The 18,282-nt window shown below is 32.1% G+C and overlaps 1 protein-coding gene and 1 non-coding gene across 2 annotated transcripts in view; both read left to right on the top strand.

Moving 5' to 3' along the window:
* The first annotated feature begins 413 nt into the window (after window positions 1-413).
* Window positions 414-517, top strand: LOC124085096 (U6 spliceosomal RNA). Its single transcript, XR_006849336.1, has one exon. It is a non-coding gene; the product is annotated as a U6 spliceosomal RNA (small nuclear RNA).
* A 2,210-nt stretch (window positions 518-2,727) lies between these two features.
* The window catches only part of Eys (eyes shut homolog), a 1,592,434-nt gene continuing 1,576,879 nt past the window's right edge, over window positions 2,728-18,282 (top strand). Inside the window, 2 exon segments of the mRNA XM_046432606.1 lie at window positions 2,728-3,478; window positions 6,434-6,547. Of these exon segments, the coding sequence (XP_046288562.1) occupies window positions 2,728-3,478; window positions 6,434-6,547 (865 nt within the window).

The raw sequence follows: 18,282 nt of genomic DNA, 5'->3' as shown, positions 1-18,282 counted from the left end.
AAGTATGTGGATTTGGACATCTCTTTTTTCTTTGCCATCTTGTTTCTCTACCTGGTGCTTCTGAGTTTAACTTTTCTTAGGTCACAGTGTTCAAGACCATGTGATTCTACCTTTGTAGCATTTCTGAACTTCACCAGCATTGGTCTGTTTCTGCTGCTACTGTTCTAGTTAGTCATCATTATCATTTTATTAGATCTGTGCTATTATTTGCTCCATCAGTGTCTCAACTCCTCTAATTATACTCTCCAATATGTTCCTTACTCTGCAATTAGATTGATGTCATCAAAATAAAAGTCTTTCTTTGTTAATCCCTATCTAAATCTTCAAAAGGCTCACCCTTTCCTTCAGAGAAGATACTATTTCCTTTTTATAAAATTTTTATCTTAACATTAATTATCTCAGAATTTTATAGTCTATGACTTTATTAGGAAATGTAATGTTGGAACAATACAGAGAAGATTAGCAAGGCCCCTGTGCAAGGATGACAATCTCCTTTATTGACAATGTCTGTTCTTCTTACTATACTCTGAATCAAGAGTTTGTTTTTCATCATGATTCTGCTTCCCTCTGCACTTACATGGTCTACTTTTCTTCCTTAAAGGCATCTATTATCACATTCCCCTCAACATGTTTTGATAAATGTTTTCTTCTGGAATACTCCAGCTTTCCAACATGATTCCATTTCATCATCTGAATTTAGACCATATTTGATAGAATGGATTTAATGTCAATGACAAATAATGTCTTCGTTAAGTTCTTAGTTCTATACTTTGGTACATTCTTCCAACTGATAGTTGATAAATTTGTAGGATCTAGCATACTATTTTGATATAGATTGGTCCAGAATATATTTGTGTAATGTACTTCTTTAAACTTTTACTGTGATTGGTAATTTATACAAAATTTTCTGATAATTAACATATATGAAATGGATTTGATTATGCTTAACAGTTAGTTCTATGAAAATTATATATTTTAACTTTTCCAGATATTTAGTAGTATTATATACTACTCACAATAACATATTTTATAGGTTTGTGACATGAAGAAATGAAATTGAAAGAGGTAATTTATATATCAAATTTGATTTCTGCATGATCTGAAATGGCCAGGGCTGGGGATACAGCTCAAGTAGTAGCATGCTCACCTGGCATGCGTGAGGCATTGGATTCAATCATCAGCACCACATAAAAATAAAGTAAAGATATATATAAAAAGATAGTGGACTACCAAATATTTTATACAAATTAATACATTAATTTTAAAATGTTATATGTAATTTATTTTAGCATTCTATTGCTATTCATGGTACAGATTAAATGTTGCAATTTGATATCTGATAATTATAAATTTTAATCAAAGATAGTTGCTAATTAAAATTGGCTGTCTATATGAAAAGCAAACAATAGTCCTTTATGAAATGACTCTTGCTTACATAGTGCAATTTAACCTTCACTATTACCTTATTATACAGGTGTACTGTCCTCCATGTAGTTATAGAAAAGTGAATGGATTTAAAGCATATGTTGCCTAACAACATAGAGTAAATAAGCTACATAACTAAAATCCAAGGAACGGATATTCCCATTATACTTATTTAAAGTTCTACTCAAATTTTGGTTTTGGTTATAAATATTGTAGTTTATTTGCTAACTGACTAGTAAGTGTGATTTGCACAGAGTGACCCCTCAATAATAGGTAATCACTTAAAAAAGTGTCTTACTATATTAGCTCTCAGAATCCTTGCTTGTTTTCTTGCCCTCTTGAAGCAATGGTGACCTCTATACAAAACTGATGCTCTTACCTGCACTTTCAGTGTAGGTATGCAGGATGAAATAAATGCTATTTCAATATTACTTCGATTTGTAAACATGCTTTTACTATTCCATTTTACACTTCTTCTTCCCTATTTGACTGCCATCTCTCTGTCATTCCAAACATGCTGGGGGAAGATTGGTGGTTTATACAATGCATTTTCTATGAGTCCTTTATGTGGGAATCCCATCCTATAGTTTACAAATTAAAAACAACATGATTTTCAACAACAGCCATTTAAACTTGAGTTTATATGAAAATATTATATAAAGTTATACTTAAATTATCTTTATGATTACTTTATGTTTTAAGGTGGTATACTTAAACCAATTAGAAAAGGAATATTTATATGTAGATAATTGAAAGCATTCATAAAGAGCCTTGGCTATTGCTCTATGTCAGTGAAATTTAAGATTGGTATAAAGACAACTTACAAAGACTGCTGTGATTTGCTGCTTTAATTATGCCATGATGTAAAACTTTTCAAAAGTAGGTGGTTACATAAGATTGGCCCAGATTAATATATTTTAGCCGGGTGTTGCTGACTGGCCTTTTTTCCCCAAGAGGTCCATACCTATTAGTGACATTGTCTTTGCTATGCCAGTTCTTATTTGACCTAAGAAATCATCTAAATATTTTCTATATCATTAAGTAATTTATAGAGTAAAAACTTCTCTAACAATGTGTTTTTTTTTATGTTTTAAGGGATATTTAAAACACGAACTCTCCTGTTTCTTTATCAAATTCCCCTGCCATCAAATGTAAAAGGAACAGACAAAAAAAAAGTCAACCCCAGGAATTTGTGAACAATATCTCTATCTGTAAATATCCAGCAATAATTAAATAAGACCATTTCACAGCAATTCCTCCTGACATTTTCATGAGAGACTGTAAAATACAATTGTACAAAAAATGACTAACAAGTCAATCATCATTCTGATCCTGGTAGTTCTCCATAGCTCTTTTACAAATGGAAAAATAACATGTAAATGGCAGTTGGTTCAAGGATGGCATCCACAACCCTCAACATATGTTGTGAATTGGACACTGACAGACAACATCTGCACTGACTTCTACAGAGATTGCTCGGTTTGGGGTGTAAACACTAAAATGAATATTTTACTCAATCAAGTTGTTCCCCAGATTTGCCCTTTGCAGATTCAATTAGGAGACATCCTTGTAATTTCTTCTGATCCGTCTCTTCAATTTTCCAAGATAAATCTGATGAATGTTTCTGAAGCATCTTTCATTGACTGTGTACAAAATACCACAGCTGAAGATCAGTTACTTTTTGGTTGCAAACTAAAAGGGATACACACGGTTAATCCACAGTGGCTGAGTGTTGGCACACATTATTTTATCACAGTAATGGCAAGTGGTCCTTCACTTTGTGAATTGGGACTTCAACTGAATGTGACGGTCAAACAACAGTTCTGCCAGGAATCTCTAAGTTCAGAATTTTGCTCTGGGCAAGGTAAATGTCTTAGTGAAGTTTGGAAGAAGACATATAGCTGCCATTGCCAGACTCCATTTTATGGAAAGTACTGCCAAGAATATGATACATGTTATTTTGGACCATGCAAGAATAATGGAAGTTGCATTAATAAAAGAGAAAAACGGGGTAAAGAAGACTACGAATGTATCTGTCACCCACCATTTACAGGTAAGAACTCTTTGTTTTTAATTACACATTGTATTAAAATGTAAAAATAAACTGAATTCATAAACTGTTAAAAAAGCTATTTTTTAAAAAATGTAGATTCCATAAAATGTAATATATTTGCATTCTGTACATTTAAAAATCCATCAGACATTCTTTAAAATAGGCTTTTTCATATTGAAAACTTTCTTAGAAACATATGTGATTATCCTTAAGTATCTTTCATATATTTTCCACATCTACTATTAATGTTTCATACATTAAAAATAATTGGATCATAATAATAGAAAACTTTTTAGTCACTGAATAAAGTTTCCAAGCTTATGGTATTTCATTAAGTAATTCTAGGTGATAATAAGGAAATAAAGAATGTATCTTGATAGAGAAAGTTAAGAAACTATGTGAATGGGGGAAAGCTTTGGAGATGCTTGGTAGAGTTGGAGAAGAAAAAATAATTATGATCCAAGAGAAATGTTTGTAATAAATATCAGTGTGGCATCTATAAAGTAAAAGGAGTGACAATATTGGTAAAAGGATAATATGTTAATGATCAGTTTTAGCCAGATTAATGAGAGACAAAGACAAGGAAAATTTGGTGGGTGATGAAGCCACAGGAATGGCAATTTAAGAATTTTGTAAATTCTGTTACCTAAGGCTGAAGCAAGGGTTAAAGGGAATATTAAGAATGTCCACCAGAGAATTTAAGAGGAAAATTTAGGTCATTAGAAGAAAATGACGAGAAAGATTGAAAAAATATAGGGAATATCTAGACTGTAGGGACTTTGAGAGAATTCTTTTGACATGAATTCCACAGATCTGACACTGGAAATTATAAGAGAAAAGATTAAGACCAGGATGATTAACCAGAGCAATACTAATACTACTACTACTACTACTACTAATAATAATAATAATGGAAAACAACTGATTGGTAGTATACTTTGGTCATTAAAGAGGAAGGAGGTTGAGAAGCAGATATATCTGGAGTGGACCATATCTGGAAACACCATATTGTGTTGGGCACATTTAGAGAACTTCACAATGGTCTTCTCCCATGTGCCTGGTGATTATTCTACTGGAGCTAGGCTTGAAGATTTCATTGAAGACTTTGACAAGACATTATTGGCTTTAGCACTCACCTAAGCCAATCTTGCACAGAGTAATTTTATAGTCCATGGTAGGGAAAAACAAACACCACTTCAGAAGTTAATTCTAAAACTCTCCACTGAATATTTTTCCATAACTGTCATCAAACTGTTATTTGACTCTATTCACATTGATGATACCAATAACTCATGCTGTTGTAGATCAGATATTAAAATTAGGCAAGTTATACAAAAAGTGATAGCACTCAACAAAATGCTTTGAGTGAATAAAAAGGTGTTAATTGAGAATTTCTAAAGCATACATTTTAACCTGTCCAAAGAGTTTTAAAGAAAACTTGACCACAGATTTTTTACCATGTACCATATGTAAATCTTACTTATTTTTATATCAAGACACCAACATATGTATAATTACCAAAGAAATTCAGAGTGTTCACTTTATTTGTTTGCCCTGACTGCCACAAAAAAAAAAAAAAAAAGTTTGGTTGGCTTAAGCAATAGAAATTTCCTCACTGTCCTGGACAATAGAGGTCCAAGATCAAGGGTTTGGCATGTGAGGTTCCTCTCCTTGGTTTGTAAATTGCTATCTTCTCACAATATCTTCACATTGATTTTCCCCTGTACATGTCTGTGTCCAAATTTTCAAATTTCCACTTCTTGTAAGGATACTAGTCAATTGACACCAGTCAAATTGATTAAGACCCATCCTAATAACCATTTTTTTTTTTAACTAGAGATTGAACTCAGGGAAAATTTTCCACAAAGTTAAGTTATAGTCTTGGTGTTTTTTTTTTTTTTAATTTTGTTTTGAGAAAAGCTTTTGCTAAGTTTCTAAGACTGGCCTTCAACTTGTATTTCTCCTGGCTCAGATTCCAGAGTCACTGGGATTATAGGCATGTGACAACTTGCTAGCTTCTAACAACCTCATCCGAAACTTCTTTACTTCTGCAAATACTCAGTCAACATCAAATGCATTCACACTCAGATATATTGGATGTTAAGACTTTAGATAACATTTTGGTATACAATTATATTTATATTTCTATTGTATTGAGGGTTGTTTTGATGTGAACGAAGAAAGAATTTTACATTACTAAACCAGAGATCTCAATATATGAGGAATTTAAAAGACAAGAACAAATTAAATTAGAACTCAAGTAAGTGAGTAGAAGGCAGGTATATTGGCACATTGTGTGCAACTGTCTTATAGCAACAATCGTACACCGGCCCTACCTTAGGATTTCATTAAACATTATTTGAAGATAAGATGATTAAATATGTATAGAACAAATAGCCTGGTATGACTGAGGTGTATGATAGAAAGGAACCACAAGAATATGGGTAAGTGGGATTTAGAAAATTTTATACAACAAAGAAAATAAAGTGTAAGATGTATTTTTACACAGCTTCTGAGAATCCAGACTGCTTTTTCTCCTTTTGAATCCTTTCCTATTTTAGGTGGTAAAGTACACAATACACATTTAAACCTTCTAAATTACCACTCCAATGGTACCAGTAGATATTAATATTTATATATTAGAATGATATATACCATCAAAATGTGATAAAAAATTTGAATTATCACAGAAATTAAAGCTTAAATATCAACAATTTGAAAATAACTGAATATTACAGGATGAAATCAAAACATGAAAAAAAATATCAAATATCCAAGTTAATTTTTGTTTCAATTTAAATACATCATCATGTAACATTATTTTATAATTTAAATTCTATTTTACCTAAATTTTTGTATTAGTCTCAAAAAAATTTAAGGAAAACTGATGGCCATAATCAGCTATTTAGATGCAATGCATATATTGTTGTTGAAATTTTGTTTTCATTTTTATAGGTAGAAATTGTTCAGAAATATTTGGTCAATGTCAACCACATATTTGTATCCACGGAACCTTCAGCAACGTTACAGCTAATAGTTTCATTTGTGAATGTGATGAACAATTTACAGGTAAGAAATGCAAACATATGTATATGTTCATATATATTTTTATGTTCATATACATAGACACAAAAATTAATTTTGTCTTAATTATTTCAAATTAAATTTGAATGTATTATTTATTATTGAAAAAAAATAAATGTTAGAGGTTATATACGGTGACTTATTATTATTCATGAATAAATTTTATAAGTCAATTTTGTGAATACAATCAGGTGATTCTACTGGTAAGCTTTCAAAAATATAAAGGGAACTTGGACATCAGTTCCTACATCTTTTTTTTTTATCGTGACAAGGTATATTTTCTTTCTAACTACTAAAATATTTTTAGAAATTGCGCACATTTTGCAAATACATAGCATAATTACATCTACATTATTTCCTTAGATAACACCATTCTAAATCTCTTTTTTCTTTTTTTTTAAGCAAATTTGTAAAAATTCCTTCTCAAATTAATTTAAAGTAATGAGATGATATCATTTTTTAAGCTAATAGATTCTTAGCTGTTGGTTAAATGTTTCACCAAGGAAAATGTCTTTAAATCATTCTGTCTAATCTTTGAACTCTTTGGCTTCCTGTTTTCTTGAAAATACTTATCTGTCCCCCTTCAAGATGTCCATAGACTGTGGTATCTCCATTGATCATTAGAAACCTAACAACTCCTTTAGTACGCATTAAAAAAAAAAATCCATTTCTTCCAAATTCCAGAGAATAGTGATATTTCTGCCTGTTTCTTTTGCATACCTTTCCACTTGACTGAGTTGATGGAGATATGAAGTAAATGCAACCAAAATTTGGAGGACTTTGCTATTAAAATGTGAAAACCCTTCTCTCACCATTGGAGTCACTATTAAAATTACTCTTCAGAGGCCTAAATATTTCTGATATCCAAATATTGATTGACAGCAGGAAAAAAAGTACACTCTGCATGGTGGATTTTCCCCCCAGTAATAGCTTTTCACAAAGTACCATTACTGTGTGTATATTTAACATTGGTAAATTTTGCAACTATAGTTTTTATTCAAATGATGCAAATGTCAGATCTAATTTGGATCAAAATGTGAATTTTGTCTGCTCAATACTTTCCTCAATTTGTTAAAAAAGGTTATATCATAATATTCAAAACAAAATTTGTGTGTGCATAATTTCACTGTGTGAACAAATCATTTATTTTTTTAGCATTTTTACTGAATTCATAATTGCATTCTCAATTCTCCCAGAAGTCTTGCCTTCAACATGAGAAACTTATAAAATTTCACTTTAATTCAACACATTGAAGGAAAAATCAAACTATTGTTGGAATTAACTATTTTTGAATAATAGGAAAATAGTTCTAAGGAAAATATTTCTGGGTCAGTCATTTGATCTAAATGATAAGACATGTTTCATGAAGAGATTTGTAAGAATCACTCTGCCTCTGAACCTCATGCATCATCAAGAACCAATCTTCTAATATAATTATCAACATTTAAAATACATGTTATAATGATTCTTCTGCTAATATGCATTTTTTGGCTTTTATAGAGACAGTGATATCACAAATACCCTTTACCTAATGATGTGCATCATTAATAGTGACATAGTTGAAGGTCAAATAATTTCTTCATCATCAACATTCTGGGAAAACAAATTTAAAACTTATTTTTATTAAAAAGGTAAATGATAATCTTCTGGATTTGTTACATGTAAGTATTTATTTAAAAATAAGAAATACCCATTTGGACACAAATATGTAAATAGTTGTATGTTTATACCCAGGGAGAGCAAACTTTTTTTTTTTTCCTGTGGAGGCCATATCATAAATATTTTAAACTTTGTTCAATACATGGTCTATATCTCAGTAACTCAACTATGCTGTTGAAATATGAAAACAGCTATAGAGTATGCAAATGAGTGAACATTTCTATTTCAATTTAACCTCTATTACAAAAATAGGTGGCGTGTTTCATCTGGCTCAGAGTTATAGTTTTGTGACCTCTTATTTATACAATCAATGATCAAACCTCTATTGCAGATAACTCACTAAAAACTCAGAATGTGCAGCCTCAATTTTTCTGTCCCATATAACATAGAGCTAACTCACAAATTCCAGCTTGATGTGTGCTCATCAGGGCAGAATGATCAGTGTCCTTTTCTTACCATCAGAAATACAAAGGAATAAGTTCTTTGTGGCTTCTTAGGTCTTTGAAGTCCTACAAAATGTATCTAAATGAGAGTTAAAGTATACTTTGTATTTAAAAGGAATTGGAAAAAGAGGTAAACTATCACAATTCATTTTCCAGATTATCCTCATGTTAAAAAGTTTTCTGTGTATTATGTATATTCATACCCCTAGAGAAAACCATGGTAGAATTTAAAGTACAAAGTTCTAATCTATTAAAAGCCATCCTTGTTTATTTCAATACAACTATGAATAATAGCATTTGGTTAAAATATTCAGGCCAAATAGTAAATGGATATTTGGGGAGAATTAATAATTTGGAAATTCTTTTTTATATACCATTAGCATAATCTGGTGCTACCCCGAGAAAAACAGAATGAGGACCCAAATAAACAGTCTAGTAACTGTATTAAGGATACTTTCAGCATAATTCTTGGACTTAAAGCCTCAAACAAAAGTGTGCATAAAACAATATTATAAAAAATATAAATTATGTATTTATTTGGCTTTGACATTAATATTTTAAATTTATTATTATTGATTTCTTGAAAAACTTTCAGGAACCTACAGGCATAAGAATGTTATATATTAATGTTATATTTTAATGCATTCATTTTAAAGTGATTTAGTCTAATTTTGTAACTTCATAAGATTTATTGACAAACTATTTTAAAAATATAATTGTTTAGCACTTCAAGGAAACATTAAAATGTTCAAGCTATGTATATGTAGTTTCTGACACTTGCTTTCAATTAATAGTTTGGTGTAGGAAACAGTAATTTTCCAGAAAATAAATTCTTCAGTCTTCATTTAATATTAAGTTACAAAGTACAATTTTAGTTTCAAGATTCAGGAAGGTATATTTGCAAGACATGCTGAGATCTCGAGTCAATATGAGTGATTTAATGGAGAACTTGACATGGCATTGGAGAAGTAACCAATTAACAGAGTATAGTGACTTTAGGGATCATTCTGGACAGGAAACGGGAGATCCAATCTGACTACTAGAGAGTAGTGTAAGGAATTCAGTTTAAATCAAAATGTAGGCAGAATGATTTCCAATGCAAATTAGACTTCTCCATTTACATAATCCCCACCACTGGGTAAAATTTATGGAGAATGGAATTTTGTCCACAGAAAGAAAAGCTGGCAGGAGTTAAATCAGATATCATTTTCTTCATTTTTAATAATTCATTTCTAATCTTATTTTGAGAGTTAACTCTGATGGAGGTTGGAAAATTAATCTGTCAGTTCAACCCTAGCTCTAACCCCCTACCAGGTAGAGAATTGAACTGGACTTCATTCTTATAAGTGAATTTTTTTAAAAAATATATTTTTAGTATATGAGCTGATAAACATAAGTATTATTCACTATAAGGTTTAGCATTATAAAGTTTGGAATTATGTTTTATGGCAAATGTTTTGTGAAATTAAACTAAAACTTTTAAAGATGTATACAGTTTTCTTATAGATTGAATAAAAAGGATTTCGTAAATTTACTCTGAACTGTAATCACCTTTACATTGTCAAATTTCATTTTGTATTAGTTTTCTTCTTTATTCTCTGCTAACTATGATCACTGTCCTCATTGATGTTGACTTGTATTATCAAACACAGTATAATCTAAACTAACATAACACTAAGAGGCAAGAACAAACAAATGATTTCTTCTGCCAGCCTACTTTACCCTGACAAACAACTGAAACTTCATTTGTTGTCTTCTGGTATCTCTTCTATTGTGGTGAATACCAGCTCAAGGAGTTGCTATCACTTCTGGGGAATTGCATTTCTCTTCATAAAGGATTACCACTGTGCTGCTTCTTCCTGCCCTACGCATATACACTGATAAGAAAGAGAAGATCTGGGGTTCTGGGGTCTATAAAAAAGCAAGACAAACCATGTCCTGTGGGCACCCGGCTCTGATCTCCCTTCTCTGGAGAAGTCTGTGCCTCTGTCCCTTTCTTAAAATAAAACTTGCTTTCCATCCTTGCCTCTGTGTTTCTTGGGTGTTTAAGATTCGGGTAGCAGGGGCTTAATCCTGATATTTAAGACCAGTAACAATAACCAAGCTTCTTGGATTTGTAAGGCAATATTTTTTACTATACTGGAGAAGTTTTAGACCCTTATTATTAAATCAGTTTTACTACCAAAATATCCCTATCCTTTCCTTGTACAGTTGCATGTATGGTAGACACATACCAGTTGCTGAGGTTCTATTCATTTTAGTTCAGTCATTTTTCTGTGTGTTCTTCTAATGAGATCATTTCTGTTAAGCAACTTTTTTTAAAAAAATGTACTTGTACTTGCTAATTGTACCTTGTTTTGTTTACTTTTTGAAAACTTTGAAGTTTCTGTTTGTGTGTTTTTATGTAGAGCTTTTATAGTATTCTACAAGAGAGTTCATTTGAAAAAGCATCACAAATGTCAGCACAACTCTGTCCTCTATGTCTGTCTTTTTGTCTTTCCACCCGTCTTAGTCTTCAGAAACATTATTTGTATTCATTGAAAGAGGTAACTCTTCAATGATACTAAACAGAATGTATCAAATAGAAATATAATTTGTGATAAACTAAAGTTAAGTATATATAATTAGGCATAAAGATGAACTTCTTATAAAATGATGATGACATCACTGTGTTATATGACTATTCAAAACTCAAATTCAAATCTATAAGTCACTAGATTTTAGTATATGGAGTGCTGTGAAGAGTTTGAACTTAGGGAGAAAGAGAACTGGGTAGGTATGATAAATATATTTTGTCCAGGTCAAACAGTTCAACACAGTACTGCCAAAGCACCTTTTTAAAAGTTATTTTCTATTTTCAAAGTCTCTAGTTGTTTTTTCCTTTGTATGTTATATAATGGAAAGAATATGGACTGGATAGAGATACAAGCTTGGTTATGAGACACTAGGACTTGCATGTACAAATTTCAGCTCTCTAATCTTGGATTACTACTTCTGCAATAACAGGAGGGAATAACATCCATCTTCCCTGTCTGCTATGCAAAATGAATGAGGTGCACTGTATACTAATACTACAGGGCGTGTAGTATTGCAACTGGAAATGCACAGGTTGGTGTTCTGAGATCATCTCCACCTCTACCTGTATATTTGATCTTTAGAATAGTATATAAGCTCTCTAAATTTAATTTCCTGTTTTCTAAAACCATAAGAGTTGTCAATACTCACCTCATGGGTTTCTCTGAAGATCAAATGAAACAATTTATCTAAACTTCTCAGTGAAAGACACATAGTGAGCAATTTGTTTTATGTGCTGCTACTTTTGCCATTGCTTGCCACAAATCCTCACCCAGTGTTTAGTTCTTCCGTTTTGCTAACACAGTCATTTCTAGGGTCCTTGATCCTGCCATTTCAGTGTTTACTTAAGTGACTTCCATCTACTCTCTCTCATAAACAGTTCTCAAAACTTCTCTAAACTAGCCAACCACTCTTATCAAATAGTTCTAATGATCATGTAATAAACGAATTATACAAACTCACATTTTCTCAACTATTGCTCATATTTTACATATTTTCTAAAAGTCTTTCTTTCTTTACTTCTTTAAATCTACCTCCTTAACTCTTCTTACTGATTTACAAAGTCCTTGACAACCAGGTCCATGATCTATTCAGATATACAGCCATATCCAGTAGCACATACAAGGTATGAATAAATGTTTGATAATGAAGATAGGAAGAAATAGAGAGGATGTTCTTAATCTTAAAGGGATTTCAAAGTATGATTCTATTCTGATGAATGTACTTAAGAATAGGTATGAGGCAATTTTTTTTTCATCTTGAGGCAAAGGCTTATACTTAAGCATCATACACTATTATAGACAGAATAACAGTGCTCTCTCCGTGTTTTGTTAGAATACTGTAAAAAATATTGAAAGAAATATGTCATCTCTTAAAAATAAAATACAGGGTCTATTAAAAAATGGCCATAAGGAAAATATGAATACCTGCTTATTTTTTAATCCAAGTATGTTCAATTTTTATACCAAGAATACTACATCATTGCCTTCTTTGTTTTAAAATGAAAAAAAAAATCATACTTATTTTTAGCCTTGTAATATTGAAAGCCCCAATGCCCCCCCCCCTTGTAGAATTTGAATTGGCTATCATTGGTGATAGATGTTCTTTACATCAAAGTAATACTGCTTATATAATTGTGATAATTTTCCACTTCTGATTTGCCAGTTTCAGTGATTTAAAAATCATTTGATGACTGCCTGAAAATGACTGATGTGTTTCTTATATTAGGTAATTTCTGCTGGTGAAGTATGTCTTTTAATGAGTTCTTGAATTCTGCTGAAGGCTGCATATTTTCAATTTTTGTTCAACTAAACAGGTGTGACAATTTATAGAATTCTATGCAGAAACATCTCTCTAATTACTCCATCTTGGGATGCTGAAACGTGTTTTATGGAGAAAAACCATAAACTTTTTTTTGTATACAAGAACATTTTTGAACATATGGCTGTGATTTTTATTTAGTATAAAAACTTGAAAATGAAAATAGAAGGTTGAACTTATGAATACTAATACATTTACTGGACAGGAAAATTCCTTATTCTATTTTGTTTGTTGATTCTCCATGACACTGAACTTTTACATGCTAGTTATAGAGCCATTATGCAAAATTACTAATCTGTCATAACCCTTTTAATAGATAGAGCCATACTTGATGTCTTGAACTTGTTGATTTGATTAGAGTGATCAGAAATTCCGCATTTTTACAACTTGCTTTATTGTGGTCAGTCGTACCTGAATAACCCAGTAAATTTCATATTTATTTTCTTTTTTTTTTGGGGGGGGGGGTTCAGAACCAGTTTTATAAAAGATCTCTGATAGATGACCACTTCCATATTAAAGATAAATATTAGCAAGTGATTAATTCGTTTTGAACTCAAATTATGCCACCATTTAGTAAAATTTTTCATCAAATTTAAAAGTAGCTTAAAGTGGTCTCAGATAAAAAAATTAAATTAAGATGTACAGGTAAGTACAGATCAGTTAAGTAAGTATGGAAAAGAAGGTTAACTTATTTTTCTGTCACTTATGCACTCAAATTTATTCTAATTATATGTTTGTCTATCTAACACTGGTACATCAACTTTGATGACAAAATGCACTTGAACTTAGACGTTTTGTGGTGCACCATTCACAGAATTCCATTTGTTTCTCCTATTTTCTAAAACAAATATATGCATTAAGCATATTAATCTTCAATTTTAAAACATGCATTTATTTTTTGTTTTAAGATATACATGACAGTAGACTATATTTTGACACTAAAGCCTCCAAATTGCCCTTAAGAGACAGGACTACATAGAACTTAAGTTTCTTAAAACCTATCAAGCCTGTGTGCAGGCAAGCAATTGTTCCTAGAGGATAATAATCCCCATGCTTTATTTGTCCTGGCAAAAGTTTTGCTTAACTCATTGTTATGGTTTAGAGGTGGTAACCCCCCAAAATTCATGTGTGAGACAATGCAAGGTTTGGAGGACAAATGGTTGGATTAGATCTTTGAACAAATCAGTAAATTGATCCCTGATGGGACTGACTGAGTGGTAACTGGAGGCAGGTGGGGTGTGGCTGGAGGAAGTGGTTCATTGGGGGTGGGGCTATGGGGTATATATTTTGTAACTAGAGAGTGGAGTCTCTCTCAGCTTACTGATCATCATGTGAGCTGTTTCCCTCTGCCACACTCTTCTGCCATGATGTTCAGCCTTACCTTAGGCCCAGAGGAATGGAGCCTACTGTCTCTGGATTGATACCTCTGAAAACCTTGAGTTGCCAAATAAAATTTTGCACCTAAAATTGTTCTGGTCAGACCTTTTAGTCACAGGAGCGAAAAAGCTGACTAAAACACTCATTACCCTCAGTAGGTATACTACTTCTAAAATAAATAATATTATTTAATATGGTAAGAAATAAATAACTAAAAGCATGCAATTAGTTCTATGATAGTACTTAATTATTTATTGTGTTCTAAATTTGGGACACAGAGCTCTCAAATTATTTTGTGAAGAGATTTTAACTGAAAGAAATGCTTGTGAATTTGCATGTGTGCATGTATGTGTGAGTCTCTATCTGTTTATACATATATAAAGAGCATGAGACATGTTTATAAACATATAAAAAGATATATATTTTATGTGATGTATAACATAGGTCATGCACCTGTTTATTTTAAAGGTAAAAAGACCTTGTTACAGAATACCTGATATTAATTTTAAAATATTGCTCTATTAGCCAGGCACAATGGCATATGCCTGTAATCCCAGCCACTTGGGAGGCTGAAGCAGGAGCATCAAGGATCACATGTTGAAGGCCAGCCTGGGCAAGTTAGTGAGACCCTTTCTCTAATAAAAATAAAAGGATTAGGAATGAAGACCAGTGGTAGAATTTGCCTAGTATTTTCAATCCCCAGTACCACGAAAAGAAAAAAAAAATAGTTATTACCTTCTTAACCTTTTCAAGATTTGTTCATAGAATATTTATTATTTGGCTGCCTATCAGCAATGAAATGTAAGATTATTTCAAAATAAACATTTTGCTCCCCCCAATTTTTATTATTTTAAATTTATTTTCACTTGTACATAAAAACAATAATTGAAGCTGGGCACTGTGGTGTATTCCTGTAATCCCAGCCGCTTGGGAGCCTGAGGCAGGAGGATAACGAGTTCAAAGTTAGCCTCAGCAAAAAGCGAGGCAATAAGCAACTTAATGAGATCCTGTCTTTAAGAAAAACACAAAATAGGGCTGGGGATGTGGCTGAGTGGTCAGGTGACCCTGAGTTCAATCCCTGGTACCTCCCCCAAATTACATATGTTAATGGGATAACATGATATTTTGATATTGTACATATTGTAAAATATTTAACCTGGTAAAACTTACCTATCTCCTCAAATGCCCATCATTTATTCATGTTAAAATCTTTCAAAATTTCTTTCCTAGCTTTTTAAAACATTTATTATATTATTGTTATCTATAATCACGCTACTATACAAAAGCACACAAGAGCTTCTTTCTCCTATCTAGGATTATTATTCACTGATCAACATTTCATATTTCTCCCTTCCTCTCACTCTGCCTGACATTGGTAACCACCATTCTACTCTCAACTTCTATGAGACCAATTTTTTAACTTTTATTCCTTTGTGTATGTATGCCACTTTTTCTTTATCTATTCATCAGTTCATGGACCTTTAGGTAGTTTGTATTTCTTGTCTATTGGAAATAGTGTTTCAATGAAACAGGAGTATAGATGTCTCTTCCACATATGGATTTATTCCAGTAGATATATATCCAGCAGTGGGACTAATGTATCATATGGTAATTCTATTTTTTATTTTTTAAATTACCTTCATACTGTTTTCCAGATGACTACATTAATTTAAATTTCCACCAAAAGTGTGCAAGGCTTCCCTTTTCTCTGCATCCGAGCCAGTGCTTATTATTTTTTTGTCTTTCTGATCATAGTTATACTTAATTAGGTAAAATGATATGACATTGTGAATTTTTAGATTTCGTGGTACTGCAATTATAATGAATTTATTCAATATTTCTAATAGTTTTTGATGGAATTTTTTTTAAATGTATAAGATCTTATCACCTGCAAGAGTAGATTTTGTGGTGCTAGGGCTCAAACCCCAAATCAAAACAATCAACTAATTTTCTCATTAGATGCCCTTGATTTCTTTCTTTTTCCTAATTGCTTAAACTAGGACTTCCACAGGTTGAGTGTGTTATGCAATGGCATATTATAAATAGTATTACCATTTTGACGTATATTCATCCCTTCAATTTTATCATGAAGGGATAGCGAATTGTATCAAATGCCTATTCTATATCTATTGACATGATCGTGTAATTTATGTCCATTATTAATTTTCGTATGTTAATCCTTTCATTCTTGATATGAATCACATTGATGATAGTGAATAATGTTTTTTTTTTTTTTTTTTTTTTTTTTTTTTAATTTTTAATATTTATTTATTTTTAGTTATCGGCAGACATCTTTGTTTGTATGCGGTGCTGAGGATCGAACCCGGGCCGCACGCATGCCAGGCGAGCGCGCTACCACTTGAGCCACATCCCCAGCCCCAATGAATAATGTTTTTAACATGCTGTTGGATTAAGTTTCTATGTCTTTTGTTGAGGATTTTGTCCCTGTGTTCATCAGTATTGGCTTGCAGTTTTTTGGTTTTGTTTTGGGGTTTTGTGTGTTTTGTTCGATTTGTGTTACTTTGTGTATATCCTTATATGGTTTTAATGAAAGGGAATGCTGGCATCATAGGATGGTTTGGAAGTATTTTTCTAATTCTATTTCTGGAACAAATTAAGAAGAATTAGTATTAGTTCTGTATTAAATATTTGGCAGACCTTAGCAGTAAGGCTCTCTGAGCCTAGGCTTTGTTTTTTTTTTTTTCTTCTTTTGTACAAGAAATGGAACTTAGCAGCATTCTACCACAGAGTGATGATTCTAGTTGCTAATTTGTTGTTTTTATATTTGTTTTTGGTTTCCTTTTGTTTTTTAATGTTGAGTCTGGGTCTCAGTAAGACACTAAGGCTGTTGCTCTGTGGTACTAATATGCCTGGAGGAAGAGACTAGGTAGGAAGATAGGCTTTACTCAAAGCCAGTTTGCTTTATTTATTTATTTATTTATTTATTTATTTATTTATTTATTTATTTATTTATTTATTTAATCTTGGGGTACTAGGAATTGAATATATGCTGGGCAAGCACTCTCACAGTCCCTCAGAGCCAGCTTTGAAGAAAGATAGAAGAAACTTTCGTTTTTTTGGTTTTTGTTTCAAAGATTACATCTAGGGAGGTTTTGAAAGTGAGGATACCTTTTTAAAGGAAGAGGCAGGAAAGTGAGAAAGAAAGGAGGAAATATACATATTTAGTTAGCTTGTGATAGACAGGTGGGGCAGGGGACAATCTCTAATTTCAGTTTCCCAGGGCCTCTCAGGCCAGGGAGTTTTAGCTCTCTCAGCATAAGGAAGTTGTTCTCAGTTTCAGAGGAGTTCTAATTTCTGTCAGTTTCAAGGTTGTCCTGGAACTTGGGATCTTCTTGCCTCAGCTTCATGAGTAGCTGGAAATACAGGTGGTATGCCATGGTGCCCATTTTAAACTTTCCATTGGAAGGAAAATTTAATTTGATTCTTTCTTTTCTTTTCTTTTTCTTTTTTTTTTTTCTGCAAGCATGTACCAGGGATTGAACTCAAGGACACTTGACCACTGAGACACATCCCCAGCCTTATTTTGTATTTTATTTGGATACAGGGTCTCATTGAGTTGTTGCTTATTGCCTCACTTTTGATGACGCTGGCTTTGAACTTGCAACCCTCCTGCCTCAGCCTCCTGAGCTTCTGGGATTATGATTCAATTTTATTACTTGTTATTGTTGTGTTTATGGGTTTCTATTTCTTCATTGGTCGACATTGGTAAGCTATATGTATTCAAGTTATTTTTAGGCTACCAAATGAATTGGCATGAATTGTTCATTGTCATTGCTAGCAATTGTTTGCATTTATACACTATTACTTGTTATTTCTCCATTTTCA

The sequence above is a fragment of the Marmota monax genome, unplaced genomic scaffold (assembly GCF_021218885.2).
Source record: "Marmota monax isolate L192 unplaced genomic scaffold, Marmota_monax_Labrador192_F-V1.1 WCK01_AAM20220418_F8-fsc00116, whole genome shotgun sequence".
NCBI lineage: Eukaryota > Metazoa > Chordata > Mammalia > Rodentia > Sciuridae > Marmota > Marmota monax.
This window is presented reverse-complemented; position numbering and strand designations above follow the sequence as displayed.